Genomic DNA, 24301 nt, shown 5'->3' with positions numbered 1-24301 from the left:
AAAAAAACCCCCCAACCCTTTCTATATTCTTTATAAGCTGTTAGATAAAGAACTTGGATTGTGTTGAATATTTTATGGTGTCAAAACGCCAATGTCTTCGTAGACTATACTGTTTGCTTTATAATCCTTTTATCAAGTAATTTTTTTAAAGGGTTTGTTGGCTTTAGTGTACTTTATTTGATAGTGAATTGACAAGAAAGGGGAAGACATGCGGTAAAGGTCACCAGGCCGCGAATTGAATCTGCGACCGCCGTGTCGGGGACTAAGGCCTCCATATGTGGGTTGTGCTTAACCCCTCCGCCACCACAGCAACCTCTTTTATCAGGTTATTCTTTATAAACAACAAACTGTTAAAAATGGTGGTACATTTAAGAATTTTAGGGAAAAAAATTAACAGCTTGTAAAAGAAAAATAAAAGAAATAAAACTACCATTTTGAGTGATTTTTATTACTAATGATGAAATACTTTCATCACTGTATTTGTGTACTGCATTCAGTAAGATTGATTGTGCTCAAATTTGTTCAAAGCTGGCTCATGTGGATACCGCCTCAAGTTCATCATTACATTTCATGTTATATCAGTCAGACTGGATATAACATGAACATTATGAACTAGTATGAACTTAAGTTCATACTAGTTTTTTTTACTTGCATGCAATGTGCTGTGTGTAATAGAAAACTAACACTGCATATTGCCCTTAACAGGCCATCCCTTGGTAAAACATGGTGGTAGCAGCATCATGTGGTGGGGAGATTAAGAAGATGGATGAAGCTAAATGTGGAGTCAGACTGGAGGAAAACCTGTTAGACTTCATGTTAGAGTGGAGGTCCAGCTTCTAACTGGACAGAGGTCCTTAACTTACAGCAAGGCTACTGTGGAATAGTTTAGATCAAAACATATGCATGTCTTAGAATGGCCCAGTCAAAGTCTGGTAAACAATAGTTTTTGTTTTTATTATGTTTTATGACTTTGAAATACTTAAAGGACATGTATTATAATATTTTTTTTTATCATTGCTATGCCTCCAGCACCACCATTGCTTTCAGCTTTTGTGCATGCATCTATTGCATGCACAACACGCCTATTAATTGCACCTGGAAATTTAATATTTTCTTTTGTACTCGTACAAAAGAAAATACGAGCTTTAGGTAACAGAAATCTTAAAATTTTGTCCCTAGCATAGGCTGTTACTTTTTCTGATTTATTTATTTATTTATTTATTTATTTATTTTTTCCTCCGGAACCACAGTTTGAAGAGCCCTGGTCTGTACTGTTTCATGTAACCTAAAGAACATAGATATAGTGCGGAATGGATCGATAGTAGAACAGTGGCAGGTTGTCTAAAATGCCTGAGAAAAGCCATCTGCACACATTGCATCTGTGCCATAAAAGGAGGAAGAAGAGAAAAAGAAAACCCCCCTTGTTTTTTTACGCAATACAGTTTTTTAAAAAAAAAAGTCAACTGCTTGTTTTTTTGGTGACATGCTACAAAGTAGATGTTTAGCTCTTTTGATAACATATTCTTTTTTTCTGTGACTGTAAAAAGCCAGTCAGATGCAGAATCGCAGTCTAACTGATGGCAGGATTTTGACATCTTGAAGTCGAATAAAGTTTGACATTGCCTGCCAGAGGGTTTTTTTTTTAAAGCCAACAAATATTAACAATAAAACATAGCTCCACGTAGTGTAGTTGAAAATTTATCCGAAGGCTCCATGTTGTTATATTTGAGCCGATATCTGGGGAGCAGCGGGGTGCCTGTGTTCTCCCTCAAACATCTGAATGTCTCTGTGAATCCAGGCTGGAGGCCAGTCACCCACTGCTTTATAAATGGATCGGAGCAACGAAGAGCCTCCCTGTAGCTCCCGAATTTGAAACCTACTGAGGGCGATACAAATTTGCCTCCTCACCTTGCAGCGTGTTTGTGTGTAAAATACGCATCTTTTAGTGAAAAAGAGAGTGTTGCAAAAATCTTTTAGCAGTGGCATAAATGAGTCACAGCTATGGCACATTCTGATTTCCATTTTGCAACCATCAGTTTTCTCCATTTCTCCCCCCCAACCCACCATCTGCTTGATGTTCTTTTGATCCAGCATTTTCGCTGTGCACGGCCTTACTTTGATCCAACACAATAGTCATAGCCGCTATAAAAATCCACTTGGTATCCCAATCAGCATCTAAATCCCATTATCCATCCAGGATAATAATATAAACCACATCATATCCTATAAGGATGATAAAGTAGGTCTGGCCCTTTCTCTGCCACGCTACGAGAGCTGCAGCAGCTTTTTTTTTCTTTTCTTTTTTTTCTTTTTATTAGATTTGGCCCGTTGCTCTCACGCTCATGCTCGTGTTTATGAGTGGCAAATTGCTGTTTCATATCCAAATAATGTCAGTGGGGTGGGGATTCACTCCTAAGCTGCATTAGCACGTTGAAAATTGCACCTCCCTCCCCACTCAGGCCATGATGGATTGATTTTAATATCCACTGAAAAGCAAAGATGTGCAGTGATTAAAGGCAGAAAGAGAGAGAGGGAGCTCCATTTTAATTTGGTTTCATTTTTTGTACCTGTGTTTTGTCCCTAACCAGAACTCATGACATCATTACGATGTTGTTGCTTCTGTTACTTTATATATCAGCTCCTTTAATAGTAAATAGTTTTTTTTTTTCTTTTAGTGAAATGCAGTTTATTTTTTAAGTAAGCTGCATGGGCTTGTTGAGTCTCCTTGAAGTGTTTTTTTTATGGACCAGATGCAGAAATCAAATCCACTGACTGTAGATCAAACCTTTGTTTAAATCCCCACCCCAAGAAAAAACAAACAAAACAAAAAAAACGGGAGGTTAATTTTTAACCTTCATTGTCTGTACTGTTTCAGGATTTTTCTTATTGTAATAAAGCAAAGTAATTTTAATGTTGCAAAATCTTCGGAATGCTCGTTTTTTTAGGGGCTGTTGCAAATTTTATAAAATTTGCTACAGATTTTATTAAATCTTGTCTCAGATCCTTTGAATGGCGGTTAAAATATTGCACTTCAGATTGGTCTTCTCTGCAGATTTGTCAGCAGAGGGCAATGTTGTGTTGTCCGTACACAGAGAAGAGAAACAAGAGGAGGAAAGGGAGAAATGTGCATCTTTTTTGCATTGTCTCTTTCTGTGATCACTCCATTTGAGCTCCCTAGCCTTTACAGGGAACCAGTGGTTTCTTCTCACATGTGCAACATTATCAGACCGACAGCTGGGCTTGGGAGGAAAAGGCCAAGCTCCGTTCATGACCAACACAAACCTCTGTTTATCTAGGTCTCCAAATGCTTCAAGTTAGGACTAGTACATCTAAAGGTTTATATTAAAGTTTTCTGTTAGAATATTGAAAGAAAAGCCTAGGGTTATGCCTTTTATAAACAACAAAAAACCTTCAGCAAGATGGAGTGCCATGTCTTAGATACAGATGGTGATTAAAAACACTTAGCTTCACTCACTTATGCATCAACATAACCGTCAGCCATCAGATAGCCTTATTACACGACTTCAAAGAAGTGAAAAGCAGAAGACAGAATCTTACCGATGGGGAAAGTATTTGCATCAGTCCTGCAATTTCTCCAATTTTGTTTCGTAAGGATTTGGTTTTTTTTTTTTTTTCTTTTTATAAAAATGAGTTAGTTTAAAGTGGGGCTTCAGTCACAGTTGTGCTGTAAAGCATGAGTTTCCACTCTCTGAAAGCACGCAATATGTTGTCAAAATGAAGCTGCTGTTGCTGTAACAAAGCTCCAGTCAAAGAAGCTTTCATTCTTTCCATTTTTTTCACCACCCTCTCTAAAAGCAAAGACATGTTCAGCTGAAGGAAAAAAGAAAATCTCTTTGAACTCGGCTGCATTTCTTTTTTTGTGTGCGATACACTGTGTTTTGCAGCCTACCATATTTTTTTTTGCTCATGTGTTTCACAGCTTGTCAAGCGTGAACATTCAGCTGTTGTGTAGGAAGGAACTGTGCCCCTTGCTGCTGCGTTTAGGGAACAGGTGATTACCAAGTTCTTTTGTAGGACCCCCGTTCCAATCCAGTCGGAAAGAATAGACATTAGATAATATATAACCTTCCTTGGCTTCAATTTTGTTTTATGGGTTAAAACTGTTACTTCTAGGTTAACTCTAGGTTGTCCTGTAGCTAAGGGGGTATCTATATCTGCAGTTGGACTCTGCTCTGTGATAATCTTTTGAATTTATGATTTTTGTTATGTTTAGTAATCTACTTTTAAAATCTACAGACCTGGAGGTAAGAAACAAACATTTGCAGTAAGGGTTTTGAAGAAGAAACAAACTGAATATTTTATTACGGTACATTTATTATTTATTTTTAATGTTAGATTTAGACTTTTTTATAATTCTATAACAAAAACCATGGCACTTTCTTTAAGGAGTTGGTGCTTACAGTGCATGGCAGAAGTTCAAATGCCTATTGAACTTTTTCACCCTGAACTTCAACGTACTTTATAGCAATTATAATATGATACCCCGACAAAACATAGAACATAATTATGAAGTGGAGGGAAAATTATACATGTCTTAATAAAATAAAATATTACTTGTATTACATTTACTTGTATTCAGCCCAACTGAGTCAGTGCTTTGTATGAAAACCTTTAGCTCAAAGTCTTTTTGGGCGTATCTGCACAGCTTTGTAGCCTGAACTTCACATCATTTTAACACATGAACATGCTTTCCATTCCATTGTAGCACTACATGCATGTTTTGTCTCATTAGCCTGCTGAAAAAGGAACCCATATCCCTGTGACAATTTTACTTGCAGCCTTTTCTTTCAGTTTTACTGTTTTGCACCATCCAACATCCCATCAACCCAGACCAACTTCCCTCTCCATGCTGGAGAAAACCATCAGCATGATGTGGCCACCACAACATGTCAGTATGGGAATGGTGTGTTCAGCGTGATGTTTTATATGACGGCTAAATAATTTAGGTTTGGTCTCATCTTACCAGAGCACAGCTTCATGTTGGTTGTGAGAAATTGCAGACATGACTTCAGTGGCTGTATTTCTTACCACTCTAAGGACAGATTTGTGGAGGACATACCTCATAGCTGCTCCTTAAACAGGTACTTCCACCTCAGCTCTGAATCTGTGCAGCTCCCCCAGAGTTACCATGGGCCTCTTGGCCCATGAATTTTCTCCACATGTTGGTCAGTTTAAATTTACTATGTGCTTCTTTTTTGCAGTCAGAGGATGACGGCACATAATCCATTGGTTTGCATTGATAAATGAGGGTGAAGCAGTGTGTGCAGTTGTTTTAATGTTGCAGTCACAACCTTTGGTTTAACTTTTGCTTACATTTTACACCCCATTGGTTTGTCAGCTCAGCGTTGTTCTGTAATCACTACAACAATGGAGATTTGATGAAAGATATTAGCCTATTCATTAAGTGTGGATTTTAAAAAGATGTGCATTTCTATTTTTCTGTTTTTTGTTTAAATGTTCTAACACATTTGTATTATTGCGCAGTGTTACTTAGAGCATTTGTGAGTTCATTACACCTGTTCTGTGAGTCAGTGTCGTATCTTTAAACCCCAGAGCTTTTTAACATCTCTTGTGTACCTTAAGCCGTGAATTGGAACCAGTTTGTTTATTGGAATTATGTGAAAATGTCACCAAATTTTATTTGTGCGCTTAGAAACAAGCATATTTTTTTATTGCATTGCAGATTGACAAAAATGACTTCTTACACACTTATTGTCCACATCATTAGGCACACCTTGTGGTGCTGGCTGAGACCACTTTTTGTCTTAAAAGCTGCCTTAAAAATAATGTTTTGACAATTGCTATTCAACTTATTTAGCACCTGTAGTCTGTATGATCATAACACCGACTTTGTGCACAAACTATACACTGTGATTTTCTGCAGCTGAAAGAAGATGGCACCAATTGAAACATTCAAGACATTTTTCTAAGCTCAACTTCCAATCAAGATGGAAAAAATAACTAGGTGAACAGATGTCTTTTTAGTTTTGATCTTTTCATGAGGTTTATAGATATTTTTGTCCTGGGTCAAAGCTCTCTTGCCCAAAATGCTCTGGAGGCATTTGTCATTCTTTATTCAGAGCTGCTAAGTGCTCAGATAAATGTCTGGCTGTAAATCATCAACCTAGATCGAATCTGAGTCTGTTCTGTTCCCTTTCTCTTCCAATTCACGGCGCTTCGCCGAGCATGAAAACCGCCTGTGCAAAAGGTCGCATGATTGATGGACAAAGGAGCTTCCATAGCACAAGGACCCGTCTCCAGTCTACCTCTGTGCTTAATTCCTTCTCCCAACTGGCATTCCACACTAAAAGATATACACTTCAATTATACATGGGGACGATGGGGTTGAAGACTGCACGCCTTGCTTGAGAACTGATCAATATTTCAGTTCCACAGGGACCAAACACATCGTGGAGCAGCTGCTGCTTAACAGCTTTACACAGTGGAGTGGCACATCCCCTAATACACAGCTATACACTGTGGGTGTGTGTATGCACAATCAAAGGAACTGAAGGGCCCACAAGAGCTACTGCTGAGGTGACAGAGAGAGATGAGAGCCTCAAGGAGGTTTTAGCTGTGTGTGTGTGTTCATTTTTAGTGTGTGCTGCGTATTCATACTTGCCTTGCATTTGACTGTTCTTTCTCCATGCCTGTCTTCTTCTTCTCTTCCTGTCCCCTCTCCCTATCACATCAACACGCAAACTCTCGGATTCTAAAACACACATACGAGAGATCCACACACAGCAAGCTCGTCCCAATATTTCTGCTATCAGCTCTCCCTGGGGTCTGCGCTGCCTGTTTGTGTGTGGGCGCGTGTTGAGACTGAGGGAAAAGAAAAAGATTCTGCCTGTCTTGTACTTTGTTGTTCCTGGCTTTGACGTGTCAATTCCATCTTTGCCTCTTTGTGTCTGAAGTCTGGCACGGAGACACTGTTTTCTTTCCTTGTTGCCATCCTGCAGCATTATGTTGCCCCTCCACCGTTCAGCCAGCACCCAAAGACTGTGAAACATTTCACTCAGAGTTTAGCAATGTCAGGAGATCAAAACCTCTGTTACAAAGTAAAAAATTACCCAGCCAGCACTTCAGTTTCTTGTTGGCAAAATTGTAGATGGTAGAGATTTGTTTGAATCAGATGGAGAACTTTGGACATTAGGGGGACTGAAGCAAAAATTTAGACGATTTTTTTGTTGTTTACAGATTTCTTATATTCTGTATATTGTCATTTTCTGGAACTGAAACCAGTTTTGATGTTAACAACTAGTAAGACTGTTAGTGTAACAAACTTGATTTAAGATGAAATAAGAACCTTTGGCAACATTGCTCAAGCTTTGTGTTTTCTTTGTATGATATCTGTGGTAAGGTTTGACCTCCTTTAAAACATTTACATTTTAATGTATATCCTAATTTCATGTAGAACTTATGAGTACTTTTCTTCACATTTCTTTCTCCTATGTCAGACTGAACATTTTAATAATTTTTGTCAATTTCATTCAATCTTGTTGTGCAAAGTGGAAGTGTTTAGCATGAGCAAATATTTTACAGCAGGATGACTGCAGATTAGTGAAGGGTTGAGCTAGCTAATATTGAAAACAGACATTTGCGATTGACATATTGAAATGGCAATGACGACTGTAAACTGTAAATAGTGTAGAGTGTCCCATCTTGTGTAAGTTTTTTTTATTTTTTAGTATTGTTAGAAAAACCTCCATTGTTTTCCTCATGTGCTAGACATATCTTTACATGCAGTTGTTGTGAGTTTTTGGCCTCGGTCATTTTTTTTGACTGTTGCATCATACCCAGCTATTTCCATTGCTTCTACTCATTAACACACTATTTTGTGCTCCATAAATTTTGATATCTCATCCAATGATCATGAATGCAGGACTTTTGAAGTGCAGTATGCTACAAAATATTTTGGATATCTTGATTAATTAGGCATATAAATACTAATTCTATAAGAATTTTCAAAAGTTTTTATATTACTTTGCGGTTTTGGTTCCCATTTGTTTAAGTGAACTGTTTTGACAATGGTCACAAAAAATAGTCTGTCCCAGCAGGAGGTTGACTGTCCCAGCATCAACCTCCTGCTGGGACATGTATGGAGTGATATTTCCATATGTTAAACCATGAGAATATTATAATTTTCATATGAAACTCAGTGGAGTACAGCACTGAGTTTTGTTGACAAGGAGTCCCTCAGGGCATGAGCAAGTCTGAAGAGACTAAAACTTAAAATGTAGGAAAGTAAGTAAAATCACCAGCATCTGATCTCTCATGTATTTGTATTTCCTGCATATCAATAATTTTCCAAATGCTGTGTAACTACCTAGTGCATGTAATGTTCACAGAAAAAAATCTTGTCTTGTTGGAATTTTTTTTTCTTTTTTATTCACCTGTCTCACATACTGTATGCATACCAGTCTTATCTCTCTTGCTGCAATCCAGTGACATATTGGCCATAAGGGAGCCTGAAGCCTCAATTCTTGTCATTTTCTTAGCCTCTCTATCATCCACTCTGCCATCTCTCATCTCTACTGTGCTTGTGACTGTCACAAAATTTCACACCAAAAGGATTTGTGATACTGATACCCACTGGTTCTGTGCCTGTAAAATGACTCGCTGAATCTCTCCTCCTTTCTCTTTCACCTCCTCTATCTCTTTTCTCATCCTCATCCTGCTGCCAGACTTGTATCAGAGATCTTCATATATAGACTTCAATATCAAAGCATTGCAGCCAAGAAGCTGCCAAAAGCGTTTGTCTGCTTTATTTCTGAATCTTTGATTTTAGCTGGATGACTTGAACACTTGACAGCAAAGTCCCATAGTATAGGCTTTTGAGATGCAGTGAACGTAGCAGTTGTCTAGCAAAAACTTATATCCACAGATAGAAGCTTTTTTTCACATTTGTGAAGAAAATGTGCAGCAGTGTCAGTCTTGAGTGCTGAAATCTGGATATTGTGTCACTAGCTAATCCAAGCATGCATATCTTACATGTAACTTCTTATCTAAGTCCAAGTCTCCAAGTCAATGCACAGTGTTGGTCAGATTCATGGCACCACAAGTAAAAATGTGTGAAAAGCAATAACATTAACCCAACTTTTTAAGCAGGAGCATTTATAGCTCCAGAAACACAAATATTACTCTTGAAAAACAAGCTCATTTGTAATATGTTTCTTTAGGTCATCCGTCACATGAAGAAGCGTTATTTGTATTGCTAGACTGCACACAGTCACTGCATTTAATTATATTCTCAAATTTACTGATATTTCTTGATACATTTTTTGAACAAACAGTGGAGTTGATTGTAAAGTTAACAATCCTGACAGTATGAACAATTTTTTGGAATTGTAATTTATTGTATGAATCAAAAAAAAATGTCCACTGCTACTCCATTCCCCGCCATACCTAACAATAAGCAAATGGGCTTTTACAAATGCATGTCCTTTGTTTCTTTTCTCCTTGTTAAAATCTAATGGTTCTTATGAAGATGTGGTTTGGTTTCTCTGCTGCATTGCTCTAGAAATATTTTGAAATTTGTACAAACTTTTTTTTGTACCATCCTGCTTCTTGTGTACAGTGGTACGAGTCCTTTTCCAGCCCAGAGACTGGTGATGATTTTTAAGTAAGTAATTTTAACACCTTGATTTTGGAACATGCGTTTCCAGGTTGAGAGGTAAATTATACTTTCATAGCTGTGTGAAAGGGTCCTAATTGATTCATTTAGCACCAGAAGACAAATAGTGAAGCAAATTAAGCTTTTATGGGTAAGAGCTGCATACAAAAAGCAAGCTCTAGGTCAGTGCAGGTTGTTTTTCCATTTTCCTAAAATAATTTCCTTAAAACCATCTTAGTCTGAAGTGAAATTATAAAACAGCATTCTACCTTGAGAAAATTGATTATTTCACTTAAGAAGAGGCAGACTGGCATCCAGTTTAATGACTCAGAACTGTAATTTTTTTCTTAGCTGTCGAAGGTACATACCCAAAGTAATTGAAAAAAATTTACTTGAGGTCTTTTGTTTTTCTTTAATTTTCCACGGTATTGCTTTCTCACATTCCCATTCACCTCTCGCTAGTCATAGATACGTTCTCTGTCACCCATAAATGAATCTTCTTAGCATAATGCTTCAAAAGCTGCTGACAGGTTGGCTGTTGACAGTGACTTCATACTACATGCCTCCATGTTTAAGTTATTTTAATATCACCATATTGCTCCTCTTCCATCTTGACTTAAGTTACAGCTCTTAGATATTTACCCCTGCGAGAATCAAGTGCCGCTTTGTTGCTGCAAAGCATAACCTCTCATTAGTCCAGACATATGGCGCCTGGTGTTGCTGCAGATGCAAGCTATTTCGCTAAATGACTTCTCCCAGAACTTCAGTGGCCTTCCAGTAACAAGAGCTCACAGCATTGTTTTATTGTACATATCTGTTAAAAACTTGTTTATATTGGTTGGGAAACATCATGAATATGGAACTTTACAGAAGCAAACTGACTTCTGTGTTTAGTACAAACCTAGAGGTGCAATTGAGTGCAAAATAGAACAACCTGTTCTCCTGTTCCCTTAAAAATCACCTTATTATGTGGGACAAAAGCCCAATTTATTACATATCTGTTGCCAAACTTTACCCCTTAATACCAAGTATTGCATATTTATGAAAAAATATAGACCAGTTGCTTAGTTGTGCAGTTATTCCGATCATTACAAAATCTAGGAACATTACAGTAAGGGAGAGCTTTCCTTCACAGTGCTTTGCAAAAGTGTTTGTTGTGTTCTTTCACAATTCTGTACGTTACAACTATAAACTTCAGAGTATTTGATTGGAAATTTATGTGACTGACCAACCAACAGAAGTAACATATAGTTACAAAGAGGAAGGTCAATGATATGTAGTTTTCAAAATTGTTAACGAATAAAACTGTAGTGCTGCGTGCATGCTTTGTCGACCTTTTTTCAGTCTGATTTCTAAATGACATAAAATCCAACCAGAATGTTTTCAGAATGCTTCTAATAGGAACTTGGAGGCAAATTGTTTGCAATTTAATTGCCACAAAACTCCATCTGTTTTGTGAAGCCCTCAGAGGTCATCATGAAGGCCCAGAAACACAGCAGGATACGTAAGAGACACAGGAAAGAAGATCCTTTCTACAGTCCAATCAAACAGATATCTAATCCTCATCATTAAAGAAAATAAATTCCACTGTTCTCTGCAAGTTTATTTACTGTATAGCATAACTTTCCAATGACCCCATTGTGTTTATTCCCCTCTGCATAAGAGTAGTTTTAAAGAAATATGGTCAACCATGGAAAATTAATATATGCCTGAGCAGTGAACTGGTCATGAGAATTTCTTTCTCGGCTCCCGGCTCTGCCTCTGACACTAAATCAAATTTTAAAAATGGTCATAATTCTCAGCACAAATCTTCCGTTTTTACAAAGTAGTCTGATCAGTTCAGGTCAGCTGTAATGAGCTGAATCATTCAGCATCTCAGGGAACTTTTCATAAAAAGCAGTTCCACACTGTAGTCTTGATTATGTTAATTCTGAGCATATTCACTGAATGAGTAATCCTTTCTGTCCTGTCTGGACTTTTGGGCTTATGGCTGGTTCTTGGTGCTCTAGCTTTCTTTGGACTGAAGGGCTATAAGACAAAGTTGACCAGTTATATGGTGCTGTATTATACAGATATTTAAAGCTCGAAAAAAATGCACACAAAAACAGAAGGAAAACGTGGCGCAAACGTCAGGCCAGCCCACTGGGAATTGTCCCGTTCCTCCCGATTTGCCAATCCGGGCCTGTTTGTTAGTAAGAGATATCATGGGACAGCGAAGGGAGCTCATCCTTTAGAGAGAAGAAGAGAAATCCTTTAAAAGTCCCTTTCATTTTAGTTTATTGCTCCTATGCAAACATTCACGTTATTACGCATCTCTGCAATTGCATGCATGAATTTTCCGTATTATAAAACCCAGATTTGTGGAAATTGCCATTAATAACCGCAATGTTCTCTAACTTTTCCAGAGATTTTCTTTTTAACTTTCAACACTGGCAAGACAAAGGAGTTGTTTCTGAGCCTTTTTCAAAGTATACTAAATACCCTCTAAAACCTTCAAACATTTGGCTTTTGTCCTCCGACAGTCTGCTTTCATTACCAAGTCAAATGTCTCTGCATTGATTGGAGCTGTTTATCAGCTTCTGCCTGCATTGATGGAAAGATGACACTTGGCTGAACACTTCCCACCCTTTTTTATGATGAAATGGTTTGATGAGAAGGCTTGATGCTTCATTTAGGGACTTATGTAACTCAGTCATGTAAGATGCAAATCCCAAATCTTTCTGCTAAAGCAGCATTTGAACACTGTAACTGGACTGAATGTAAGGTGGCCTACCATGGTATTGTCAGTGACGATACCATGACAAAGTGATACTTTTCTAAACAGTACCAAGAATAAAAGAGGGTGATCTTGGGCATAAGATTGTTGTTACCCTTTCTGTTTTATCCAAACAAGCTGGGGTCCATAATTTTAGAGTGAGAGAGTATATTTACTGGTGGAACCCATTCAAGGTCAGACTTTGTAGGAGTGGTCCCATCTTTCTAGATTTGAGCATGCTGTGCCCAGAGAAATTATAGAAATCCCTAAAGCTTAAATTTAGACTCCATAGGACTCTGCATGTTTAACTTCTCGTAACAGCGCAACTATATAAAGACTGAATTAATCTGACTTCAGTATATCAATTCAGAACAACTAAATTAAACTTCTGTTATATATATATATATATATATATATATATATATATATATATATATATATATATATATATATGTCAATTTAGTCCAGTTCAAAAAAGGTCTGGTAGAATATAATAATGTTTCAGTTGACACCAACAAATTTGATTACTGATAATATTAATAGGATTGAGAAACAATCCTATTTGCACAATGAATAGAGCACATTCATTGTGCTCTATAATGAACACAATGAATGGTGATAAATATTTCAACTTCATTCCATATCTAGCCCTTGGGATGGAAGTGTTGGGATAGAGAAGGAAAACTATCTTGTAATAAAAATAAATAAATAAATAAAAAAACACTTCTGGCAGAACCAGACTCCGAAATGGTGCTGCCGTCTGACTTGGCCACCTGGGAATTGAAGTACAGTTATGGGCCAACAACAAACACAAACGTACTTGCTGAAAAACAGAAAACTGATCTGCAGCATCTATTTGATGATATTGCCTTTAAAAATCCTTTTTTCTCTCAAACTTTTTCTTATGGGAAAATGCCCTTTAGACCAGATGAAACCAAAGTATTTGGCCAACACATGAACAAATGTGATGAAAACCAAACAAAGCATTATGCACACTAAAACCTTGTCGCTGAATCAGTTCTGAGTTCCTCTATAAGCTGTAGTGATAAGTAGGACCAAATGTCTGACAAACAAATGATCTCAAGCAGTTGATTTGTGAACAGCAGAAGTTAAAAGGAACCCCACCAGAGCTGCCTTCTTCTGTTATGTTGTTGTATTAATGAAAATCATGTCAAACAAAAACTAAACCAACAAGAACAGAAACAATATGGTGAATTATATGCAACACGCTTCTGGAAAAAGACACGGTGGGCCTCCTGCCACATTATTCTTCATAGAACAGAACAGGCTTAGATTTTGTTGTCAATGTTGGGTTAGAACTGATAAATGATCTTGGTGAGAGCAAGATGGGGGCTATTTATCTTTTGAAAATATAGTCAAATTGCTTTAGATGGGTGAGTTTAATTGCATTATCTTCACAACTTTTAAGCCATATTGGGTATAAATAAACAATCTTCTTTGCAGGAGAAGTTGCTGTTGATGTAAAAAAAATCAGCAGATAAAAAATCCATATCACAGTGTTAGGAGAACTTTACCCTTTATGTTGTACTCTTTCTTTGAAGTTCTTGTATTTGGAAAAATACTAGCCTTACTAGATGGTGTCTGTAAAAAGGAAAAAAAAATAGAAATAAAAAAAGCCCTTTTACAGTCTGTGATTTTACATGCGGGTTATATGGACCTTTACGCATCTGAAGTTACACAGGGCTTGGAGAATCTCTTTATTTCAGGGTAGCTCAGATTAACTTATTTTCTGACAATGACATCATGGTATTGATGGTGATTTAGAAAAATAACATGAGTTGTTCCCCACAACCAGTGGATCAGAGAGAATTTATAGGTCTCCTTATGGTATTCAGGCTTTTGTGCTGAGTAAAACAGGGTGGCTCTGGCACAGGAAGGCTATTATTTCCAATTTGAACACATCAGAGCCTGTATACAATTGCATCTACCTCGCACAGACAAAAAGGCTCCCAAAAGGTATTACCATCTCTGAGCTTGTACAGAAATAGCAGGTCAACGCAACTCATCCACGTCCTGAAAGGAACATTTGTTGATTTCAGTTCCTTTAGGATATCAACAATCGTATTGATTTGTCCCAAACATCATCAAAGCTCAAAAAGTGCAACAGCTGTAATAAAATTAGCTAATTCATCTTTCTAAGATACGGATATTCTTCATCAAGGTACACGACTAAAATGAGATGAATCAATCCAGCGAGGTTGCTTTTTTCTTTTTTGTTTTGTTTTTGTGCATGTCTCAAATTAAATTCCTTACAGTTTTGTCACAACAGCTTTCAGTTTATTCTAATGCATGTCTAATGTGAATCTGCAGTGTCCTTGGGATATTAGGAATTACCTTCCAAATGCTACGCTGGTGTTATGTTTTTATTTTGAATGTCCCTGAACTGCTCGAATGACGGCAACAGTGGATGCTTCTAGCCAAGTAAAGTACCCTGGGACAGTGCACCATCTGTCCTTGTTTATAGGTCATTTCCCTGATGTGATTTTCAACATGCTGTTTATTGGTCATTATTATTATTTTACATGTCGTCTTCATCATGCTTCTTTCATCAGTGTGCTCAGTCCCACTCAGGCTTAAAGAAAACAAACAGTTTCTATGCATGTCTGTATTCTTTTGCTTTATTCTTATTTGCTAGATCATAATTTGTTTCCTTTACTGCAAGGATGCAATATACCCTGCTCACATATAAAATCATGGGATTGTGTATCAGTGCCCTTGGCTAACTCAGTCCACCCTTCTGTGATGGCAGAAATAATGTAGATAAGAACATTAATATTTTAACACAACATATGTGGCCTTCCAGACCAAACCTTTTCCATCCTATTATACTCTGTAACTATCACAAACACATGGCTAAAGATGTATGATAGACAGCTAAAGGTGTTAATGAGCTGGCTCCAGTGCCAAATGTGTGAGTTTTAAAAAGACGAGAACCTGTGCAGCAATTAGAATATTCTTGCTGGAAAACTAGGTCATAAATATGCTTGAAATGCTTTAATGTTGGTTATTCTCACTCCAAGAGTGTTTTTTAAAGTGTTGTGGACAGGAATGACAAAATAGTAAAAGGACCTGAGAGATGAGCTCTTTTGTATGATGGTACATTTGGGCCTTTGTACAAATTAAAAGAAACATGAACTGCGCAAGGTGAAAAATAAACTGCAAGGTGAAAAATAAACTGCAAAACAGAAACCTCTCAAATTATGAGATGGAAAGCATGTGTATGTACCTTGAATTCTTGAAAAGTCTTGGAGAACTTGACACTTTTTGTCCCGAATGAATTTACAATCTCAGAAAAAGTGTGTTTTTACTAACTTCTTACTTTACAATGTCAGTGAATATTTTAGCTTCAATATTGTAAATTTATTGCCTTTAATTTTGAAAAACTTTAATATTTATTGCAAACGTATGGCTTTTGTCTTTAAGATATGGGAAATTAATCTCAAAGCATTCTGAACAACTAAACACTGTAAGTTAGATGATCTCTTTTGGTGTCCCATGTGTTTATTTCTCAGGTTTTGTACCTGCATACGTCCTTGCTGCTGCCCAGCACTCTGGTCGTTGTGGAGCTAGTGTCGCTATCAACCAAACCAGACGGCTCCTATCTGTCTCTGGGGAGAGGCTTCAGCATTCTGGAGCTTTTTACCAACAGACCAGAGGGTCCAGGTACTAATGGAGACAGAAGGTGATTATTGAACTCTTAATTACCACATACATGGATTAATGAGCCTTCTCATTAGGACATAAAGGACAGGTGTATTTATAATGCAGGAGGTTGATGCTTTCTATCCAGCTAGGTTGTTTGGTCCTGTAATGTACATGTTTTTAGTTATTGTAAAAAATAGTTCTAATATTTGAGTTTTTCACAGCATGCGCGACAGAAATGCTATTATCCCTATAGGGTTTAAAGCCACCTCAGTCTGCTCTGGTGTTGGACAGTTTAATTAAATGTAGCTGGGATGATGACAGACACATTTAATAATGAGAAGGTTATAGGCTCACAATATTAAAACATGACGTTAAACTGAAGCCTGTCTCCAAAAATGCCATGTTGCCGCCAACAGGATGGGACTTCATATGGTAAGATGAAGCTATTACACTGCACCAAAAAATAAAGGGAACACTCAAATAACACATCCTAGATCTGAATGAATGAAATATTCTCATTGAATACTTTGTTCTGTACAAAGTTGAATGTGCTGACAACAAAATCACACAAAAATCATCAATGGAAATCAAATTTATTAACCAATGGAGGCCTGGATTTGGAGCCACACACAAAATTAAAGTGAAATGTTCCCTTTATTTTTTTGAGCAGTATATTATGAGGTATGAATATAAAAGAATGCTTTAAGCTTAGGTGCCCTGTTTTGGCTGACAACATGGATTTTAAAAACATATGTAAGGTGTAAATAATTTATATGACTGCGTCTTTATCTGGTAGAAAACAATGGAAAAAAGTCACATGTTACGAGCAACTTTAAGCTCTACAAAGAAATATGATTATTAATGGCTGCAAAGATTGCTGCTATATAATTTTCTGTTCAGTGTCTGGTTAGTGACAGATGCTGCAAGGCATCGCTGCAAGACACTTTTGTGGTTTTGAACCTCTTCCATTCGGATATCTGTGACTGAAGTCCAGTATTAATCTGTTCTGGCCAATTCACCCACATCAATTAATGAGAGGTACTGCAGCGATCCCAACGTGGGTTCCCCTTTAGGTTTTTAATTGGTGCTGAACTAAAGGCATATGTTTTAAGGAATCTGGGCTTCTTTTGACAAGTTTTAGCTCACAATTGAAAATCCTTAGACTAAAGCTTGAAGTAGATGGTTTAAGTTGTTTCTCTAAAACACAGTTTGACATTTATGAAAGCTTTACTCTATTTATGAAAAGAGAAAAATATATTTCTTTTCTGTTCTTCTTTACCATTGGGACCAATTCAGATTGTGGAAAGTAGAAAACTGTAATACTTTTACCAAAGGTATTCCATCACTCATTCAAATAATTTAATTTAGGTATTTTTATACCTTCCATAGCAACTGGTGAATAAAATCAAGCACCTAGGCTTGCAGACTGCTTCTACAAATCACTGAAAGAATGGGTTATACTCTCAGGAGCTCAGTGAAATCTAGCTTGGTACTTTGATAGGATGTCACCTGTGAAATTGGTCCAGTCATGAAATTTCCTCACTACAAAATATTCCACAGTCGGCTGTTATAACAAAATGGAAGCGATTAGGAACAAGAAAGACTTGGCCATGAAGTGGTAGGCCATAAAGAATCACATCACAGAGAGGGTCAGACAAGACATGGCAACTCTTAGTTTTCCTAAAAAAAAAGGCAAAAAAAAAAAAAAAAAAACACTGTTCTTGTTCTTGTAAACCTGATATTTTGTATTGTTGGTGATGGTAACAGCCGTTAATAGTGTGAAACTTTGTGACCACAAAAATGATCAGTATCATGTTGGAGAAGCAAAATTCACTCTGATTTACTTTTCTCCTAATAGTTTTGAAAGGAAGCAATTTTACAACTTTTTACATGATTTTCATTGTCTTGCTGTCTTACTGTGTTTGCCATGTTGGCTTTTGTTTACAATAATATTTGATAGGTTTCTGCTTTTTTTAGTCCTTCCTGTCCTTCTGCTGCCTCTTCAGTCAGCCTCTCATTAGATGAACTGACCCCAAATCCCCTCTGTCAGACAGCAGTTGGTGAAAGCAGCTATTTTACCACAAACCGCACTGCAACCTAAATTACCTTTGCATTGCAGCATGTAAAACTGATTTCTACCTTCGTAGGTTTTGAGGAACATCTCAATAACTGTAGTCCAGTTGGATTCTAAGAAGGATGTCTTTTTAGCAAGGCATCTTAATTATGCAGAGTACTACCTCAACAGTAACCGTTTCTGGCTGAAAGCAGGCAGACTAAGACATGAGAAGCACAACCTATCTGATTACTGGTGAATGTAATACTTTGATTCCCAGCTTTTCTAATGATGCAATCAGTGCAATGCCCTTAAAAACGGGTCAAGTGCTAAATTAAGATTGTCAGATCTACTATAGCTTGCAGGCCTGCTTTTAAGATCTGTTCCACTTTATTCCACAGGCTGAATCTACACCATGGATCACCAAGAGGCCTCCTCCACCCCTCACTGAAGGATTCGGTTGACTGTAAGAATAATTTGTCCACCATTTTTCTAGAGTAATACATGCAGGATTTAGGGGCCTCTATTTCCAAGGTGGTAAGGCTTCCTTTGTTTACTGAGGTACTTGCATCCACATGATCTTTAGCCATGTGATATGATTCAAAGTCAAGATGGCAAATGTTTAGGACAGTAAATAAATGACTGCTTTACTTTCAGGTGACTTTTAAAATGCTTATACCTCTTGATCCACCATTTTTAGCTATACTATGCTTAGAGAAGAGAAACTGCTCATCGCCTGCCTCTTCCAAAATTGGAAAGTTATTGTCAGACCTTTGGATGAGAGGTGTTTTTTGTCCTTGGATATCTGATTCAGCTTAGTTTAAAATTTGATAATTTTTTTTTAAACTACTTAGCTACTGCTGAGGCTCATGGTTGGTTTTGATATGTCTATAGCTGGCTTAAAACCAGGGCTATGAATTACAAAACACTGCTGTGCCTTACCGTGTGAATAACATTGTGCCCGGCGAGAGCCAGAGTTCCTGTCTTGGCTATCATGTCACATGAATATTAGAAAGCTTGCTCTCAAACGGACTCTTATGCTCCCTGAATTATTCAATGTCAACCTGTTGTTTAGTGGGATTCTGCTTCTCTGTTTTACGAGTCATGTTGCAGGCATTCTTGTTTACCTTTATATGGTTTAAACCCCTTTATATCACTTTAACTTTCATCCACTGTAGCATGGGTACATGCTTTTTATCTTTTCACTGTGAAATACTCGGTTGTGTGTCTTATGTCTAAAGCACCGTCGTTATGGTGGTAATTTCCTTCCCGATTGTGTGAAAGAATTCTGAAGGGAAAAAAATCCCTGAGGGTCAGACTTTTTATTTACTTAATTTGTAATAAGTTCAACATTATGCAATTTGGCCTTAGAGAAGGAAAAGGACATTGTTGATGCGCTGCAGATACAATTGAGGTTAAAAGTTCAATTTAACAAGAGTGACACAATTATAAACATAAATTGTTATACATCTCCTACCGTAGTTCAGTTTCAAGCTTTCAACATAATCATTATACTGCTGGAATCTGTCACATTGTCTGTATGAAAACCTATTGGTCAATACATTATTTTTTACAGTGAATATTGTAGTTTTACAGCATTCTTCATTCACTTGCATTCAGAATAAAGCTCATGACGTTTAATGAGGACTACTCTCAGACTTCATTTTACATATTTGAAGTTATCGACAGACAAAAACAAATCTCTTTCTAAAGCCCCATCAGCACTAGTTCATAAACATTTTACAGAATGGAAAGGCAGCGTTAACATTATATAGTTTATAGTTGCATGGAACATACAAATACACACCTTTCTGAGAGGAGACTAACAAAAATTAAAATAATCCCCGCTTTGATATGTAACAGTTGGCTTATGCTGTTTCTTTGTTCCTGACGGGTGTTCATAGACTTTCCTCAGTTTATTACATTTCTCCAGCTTTCACGTGGGTTTCAACAATGAGTTACACACTGATTAATCAACTTTAAGTCCACTCTTAATATTTATAATTCCTGACACAGGATTGGATTTTATCATGACTTAATGGTAAACCGCAGTCTATTCACATAAGGTGAAGTGATTCGTAACTTTACATTTTGATTACGTATCTTCATGGCTTCCAAAACATATTTTTAGTTTTATTGCTTAAATTTGAATTAAAATCATTTATGACTACAGTACGTATTTATGAGATATGTTTTGTCGGCAGTCAGTAAATTATGACAGAACATGTTTTACTGGAAGAAATCTCCAGTGACATAAAACACTCTGATGCCAGTATCTCTGCCAAAGCACTAACCGATTGAAGTTTGTGTCGCCCATATGCCACCTTTCCTTTCCTCTTCAGATGGCAGCCTCCTGTCGTCACCATATTCTGTAGCGTGACTAAGTCTGAGATGCTCATCAAGGTTAGTGCTATTGGCATAGCACCTCACAGTCTTCCTCCGTGATTTGCATAAAGCACTGGTCCTGGTTTATCAATTGGAAAAGTCTTTTAGCTCCTTTCAAAAAATACAGAGTATGGCCCCTAAAATGTTACCACCCAAATTTAACTGAACAAATCGGTAAGTTATTTAACCCCAGCTGACACAATAAGTAGCTTCTCACATTTGATTAACACCCATGTGGAAAGGCATCCTGTGGTCATGGAAAAGATGTTAATCTGTTTTAAGAAGGGTCAAATCATTGGGATGCTTGAGGAATAGAAAACATCTAGGAAGTTTGCAGGAACTACTAAAACTAGGTTGAAAACTATCCAATGCATTATTCTGCATTATAATGGAAGGATAGTGAGGAACCATTGTCTTTGAGGAAAAAATGTCTGGAAAAAAAAAAAAAAAAAAAAAAAAACCCGAATGACCGTGATCAGTGATCACTTAAACTTTTGGTGTCACCAAATCGAAGAGAAACAACAGTATTTACTAGTTTAATATTGAAAGTGAAAGCATTTTTCTGCACACAGTGTGAAGGGAATTCAAGTGATTCGAACTGTAGCCATGAGAAAACCACTAATCAGTGAGGCTAACTGATTAGTTTGCAAGAGAGCATAAAGCCTGGACTCGAGCACATGAGATATTGTTTTCACACATGGATCGGCCACCACAGAGTTCAGATCTGAAGCTCATTAAGATTCTTTATGATGTTCTGGAGAAGGCTTTGCTCAGTGGTTGGACTCTCCCATCATCAATACAAGATCTTGGTGAAAAATGTATCCAACACTGGATGGAAATAAATCCTTTGACATTGCATAAGCTTATCGAAACAATGCCACAGCAGATAAGTGCTCTCATCAAAGTTACAGGCGAGTGTGCAGCCTTTTTGTCTTTAGTAGCGACTTTTCTTTGGCCAGGCAGTGAACTTCAACTCGGGAATAAGGATCCTGTTTTGTCTTTTAGGGTAGAAGTCAGCCCATCTCTTATACAAAGTGTAAACAACACTCTAAAATAATTTCCAGTAATAAGAGTAAGAGGCTTACTCACTGTTGCTGAAAAGTATATTATGTATGTGGCTATTTAGTCCCAACAATACTTTCAGACACTCCCCTAAAAGCACCCAGAAAACACCTGTAAAAAAAGTTTTTCGTAAAAACAAAAAGAACAAAAAAAAACAACAAACAAACAAAAAAAATATATATTTATATAAACTTCAAATTATTCTACTTGTTATACCCGCTCAATCTAAAGGATCAGGATCATTATGTAGACGCCACGAAAGGTTGAGCCTGCACTTATTACAAATTTAAATGTTTTTCAAATGTTTGAGTTGTTTGTATAATTTAGAGAAAACCATGCTTGGTTCATCGTGTTATGTAAATAACATTAAAAACAGCCCTTTGAAGATTATGATTTATCACAACAAGATACATTTTCTTTTCTTTTTTTTCCCATGAGATGAACATGTTGGAAAAAAAAAACCAATAGCTTTTGTGTTTCATCTAATTTCATCATTAAGTAATAAGCCATCATGACTCTTGGGCGTGCTCTATAACCTTAAGGCAACACATGCATGTCTAACACTGTTGGCTTGATGTTCCTTGATGAGAAATCCTCATTTTCAGTCGGTTGTTGTTGTTCCCATCCTTGTTTCTTATAGATATTTTTGTTTTATAGTGAAATAAAAAAAACAACAACTAAATATTTCAATTTATCCCAAAAGCTCTTTTTTTTCCCAAAGGTACTTCCATAATAAAATTATCAGAACAGTCTGCTTCATAAGTTTGCGATGTTTTTTATCTGAAGATAATGAGAATAATAAGTGATAATTGTTCATATCCCTTGAACAGTTTAAGGGATATGAATACTTTTGCAAGGCACTGTTTGTAAGAAGCTTTGTTATTGAGAAATAGAAATTAAATCTGTGTCTTACTTTTTAAACTTTGGTGCTTGTTTCCTTTACAAGGGCAGCTGTATTACTCTGTCCACAGGAGATCTCTGGTAGGTCGGCATTTATCCACTGACTGTGGTAAAATGTAGCGTTTGTGATTACAGCACACAAGAAAGTGCCACAACATTCAGCAAATCAGACAGAAAGAAAAGGTCAAAAATGAGAATCTTTTACCTCCTGGAAGGCAGTGTCATGATTTTTGCATAAGAAAATGTGTTCATGTTTTTTTTTTCTCAATGTGAAACTAAAGGAAAAATAAATAATCTCAGTGAGTGCATTGTGTGTGTGCAAAGTGACAAATTATGTAAAAAGTTTTAAGATCAGGTTGTGCTAAATGAATTCACAATGTAAAAGCAAATGTGTCAGAACTTGATTGAAAACCACTGGCATGAACATAGATGTCAACATTCCCCGGCCCAATTCAGAATATTGATGAAGAAATCCAGCTTGAAATGCTGTTTAATTTGGGCACCTGTTTTCTGAAAATGTTCCATCTGGAAGCCCAAAGGGATAAAACAGAGCAATTTTTGCTTAGCCTTCCTGTTGTCTACTGAAAGTCTTGCTCTTCCTCGCTGTCACACTCCCTGAAAGAGCCCCAGATATTATAAGAGAACTATTATTTTGGGCTTCACAAGCCACCGTTGCTTGGCAGCATGTTGGTCAGGATACCCAGACCACCAGATCGTCTTTGGCTTGCAGCGTTGAATGTGCTGCTCTCCATATTTAAAATGGTATTGCAGTTGTAAATACTGGAACATGTGTTCTGTTAACATTCACGACAGAAATGACATCCAATGTTTGTTTTTTTTCTGTTCTGTCCCACTTCCATCATTTTGGTTGGTTGAAGCAATGATTTTAGCTTTGTTTACTAATCGTAATCCACTTGCAACAAAGCACAATGTGAAAGCAAACTGGACCAAACTAAAAAAGTAATTCTGTTTTTGGTTCAAACCAAATAAGTGGACCAAAGAACTTTTTCTGATAGAAGAGGCCAATATACCAAGTTGTTGCTTGTTCTCGTTGTTTTCAGGAGCAATAATGTGTTTTTCAGTCTTTTTCAGTCTTCAATTTACTTCTTTAGAGAACTTCAAATAAACTTTTTACATATACCTCTAAGCTTCCACTTATTCCATAAAAAATACAGAATAATCCTTGCCCCTATTAATGAAAACAGCCATCCCAGTACTCCTGCTAGTTCCTCTCTGCTTGTATGGAAGCGTAGCCAAAAAGTAGAATTTTAGATCTCGGTCTATAAATTATACTATCAGATCTTCTATCATATTTCCCATACCGGTTGTGGAATGTCAGTAATTTAAATTATTTGTTGGAAATCCAAGAAATTGTACTTGTTTTATCTAGTCAAAGAACTGTGTGTGGATTTAGATGTGCAGGAATGTTATGTTAGTAGATTCCAGAAAAGGTGATGGGTGGGATACAGTGTAGGTTCTACCAAGTGACTGGTGTTTATGCCTTGCCAGTCACTAGCTTGGTTTTATGAAAACACACACACACACACATACAGAAGCAAAGACGCATTACACGTCTTTCTATCTTCACAAGGACTTAGAAAGAAAAATGAATGGAAGTCAGTGCAGTTTTGTATATTAATTTAAAAAACGGCAATGCTTTTTTTGTAGCCCTCTTTGGACCAGCGGCTCCTCACAGCGTAGTATTTGTTTGAAAAGTGGGTCTCACAATGTAGGAAATGCTAACACACAGACTCTAACGCACACTTCTCTCTTGAAAATATTGCCTTTCATAGTCAGGTTAAGAGCAGGAACTCAAAGTGATGAAATGTCCAAATTCTCAATAGTG

General features: G+C 37.0%; 1 protein-coding gene across 1 annotated transcript in view; it reads left to right on the top strand.

Annotated features, from left to right (window-relative positions):
* nphp4 (nephronophthisis 4) overlaps positions 1-24301 on the top strand; it is a 169812-nt gene that overhangs the window by 3197 nt on the left and 142314 nt on the right. The window contains exons 3-4 of the mRNA XM_088007009.1: positions 15923-16092; positions 18510-18574. Coding sequence (XP_087863135.1) covers positions 15923-16092; positions 18510-18574 — 235 coding nt within the window. The remainder of the gene's footprint in view (positions 1-15922; positions 16093-18509; positions 18575-24301) is intronic.

Source organism: Poecilia mexicana, unplaced genomic scaffold (genome assembly GCF_051168715.1).
Source record: "Poecilia mexicana isolate PSO_F unplaced genomic scaffold, ASM5116871v1 scaffold_7, whole genome shotgun sequence".
NCBI lineage: Eukaryota > Metazoa > Chordata > Actinopteri > Cyprinodontiformes > Poeciliidae > Poecilia > Poecilia mexicana.
The sequence above is the reverse complement of the archived record's forward strand: the minus strand, read 5'-3'. Positions and strand labels throughout refer to the sequence as shown.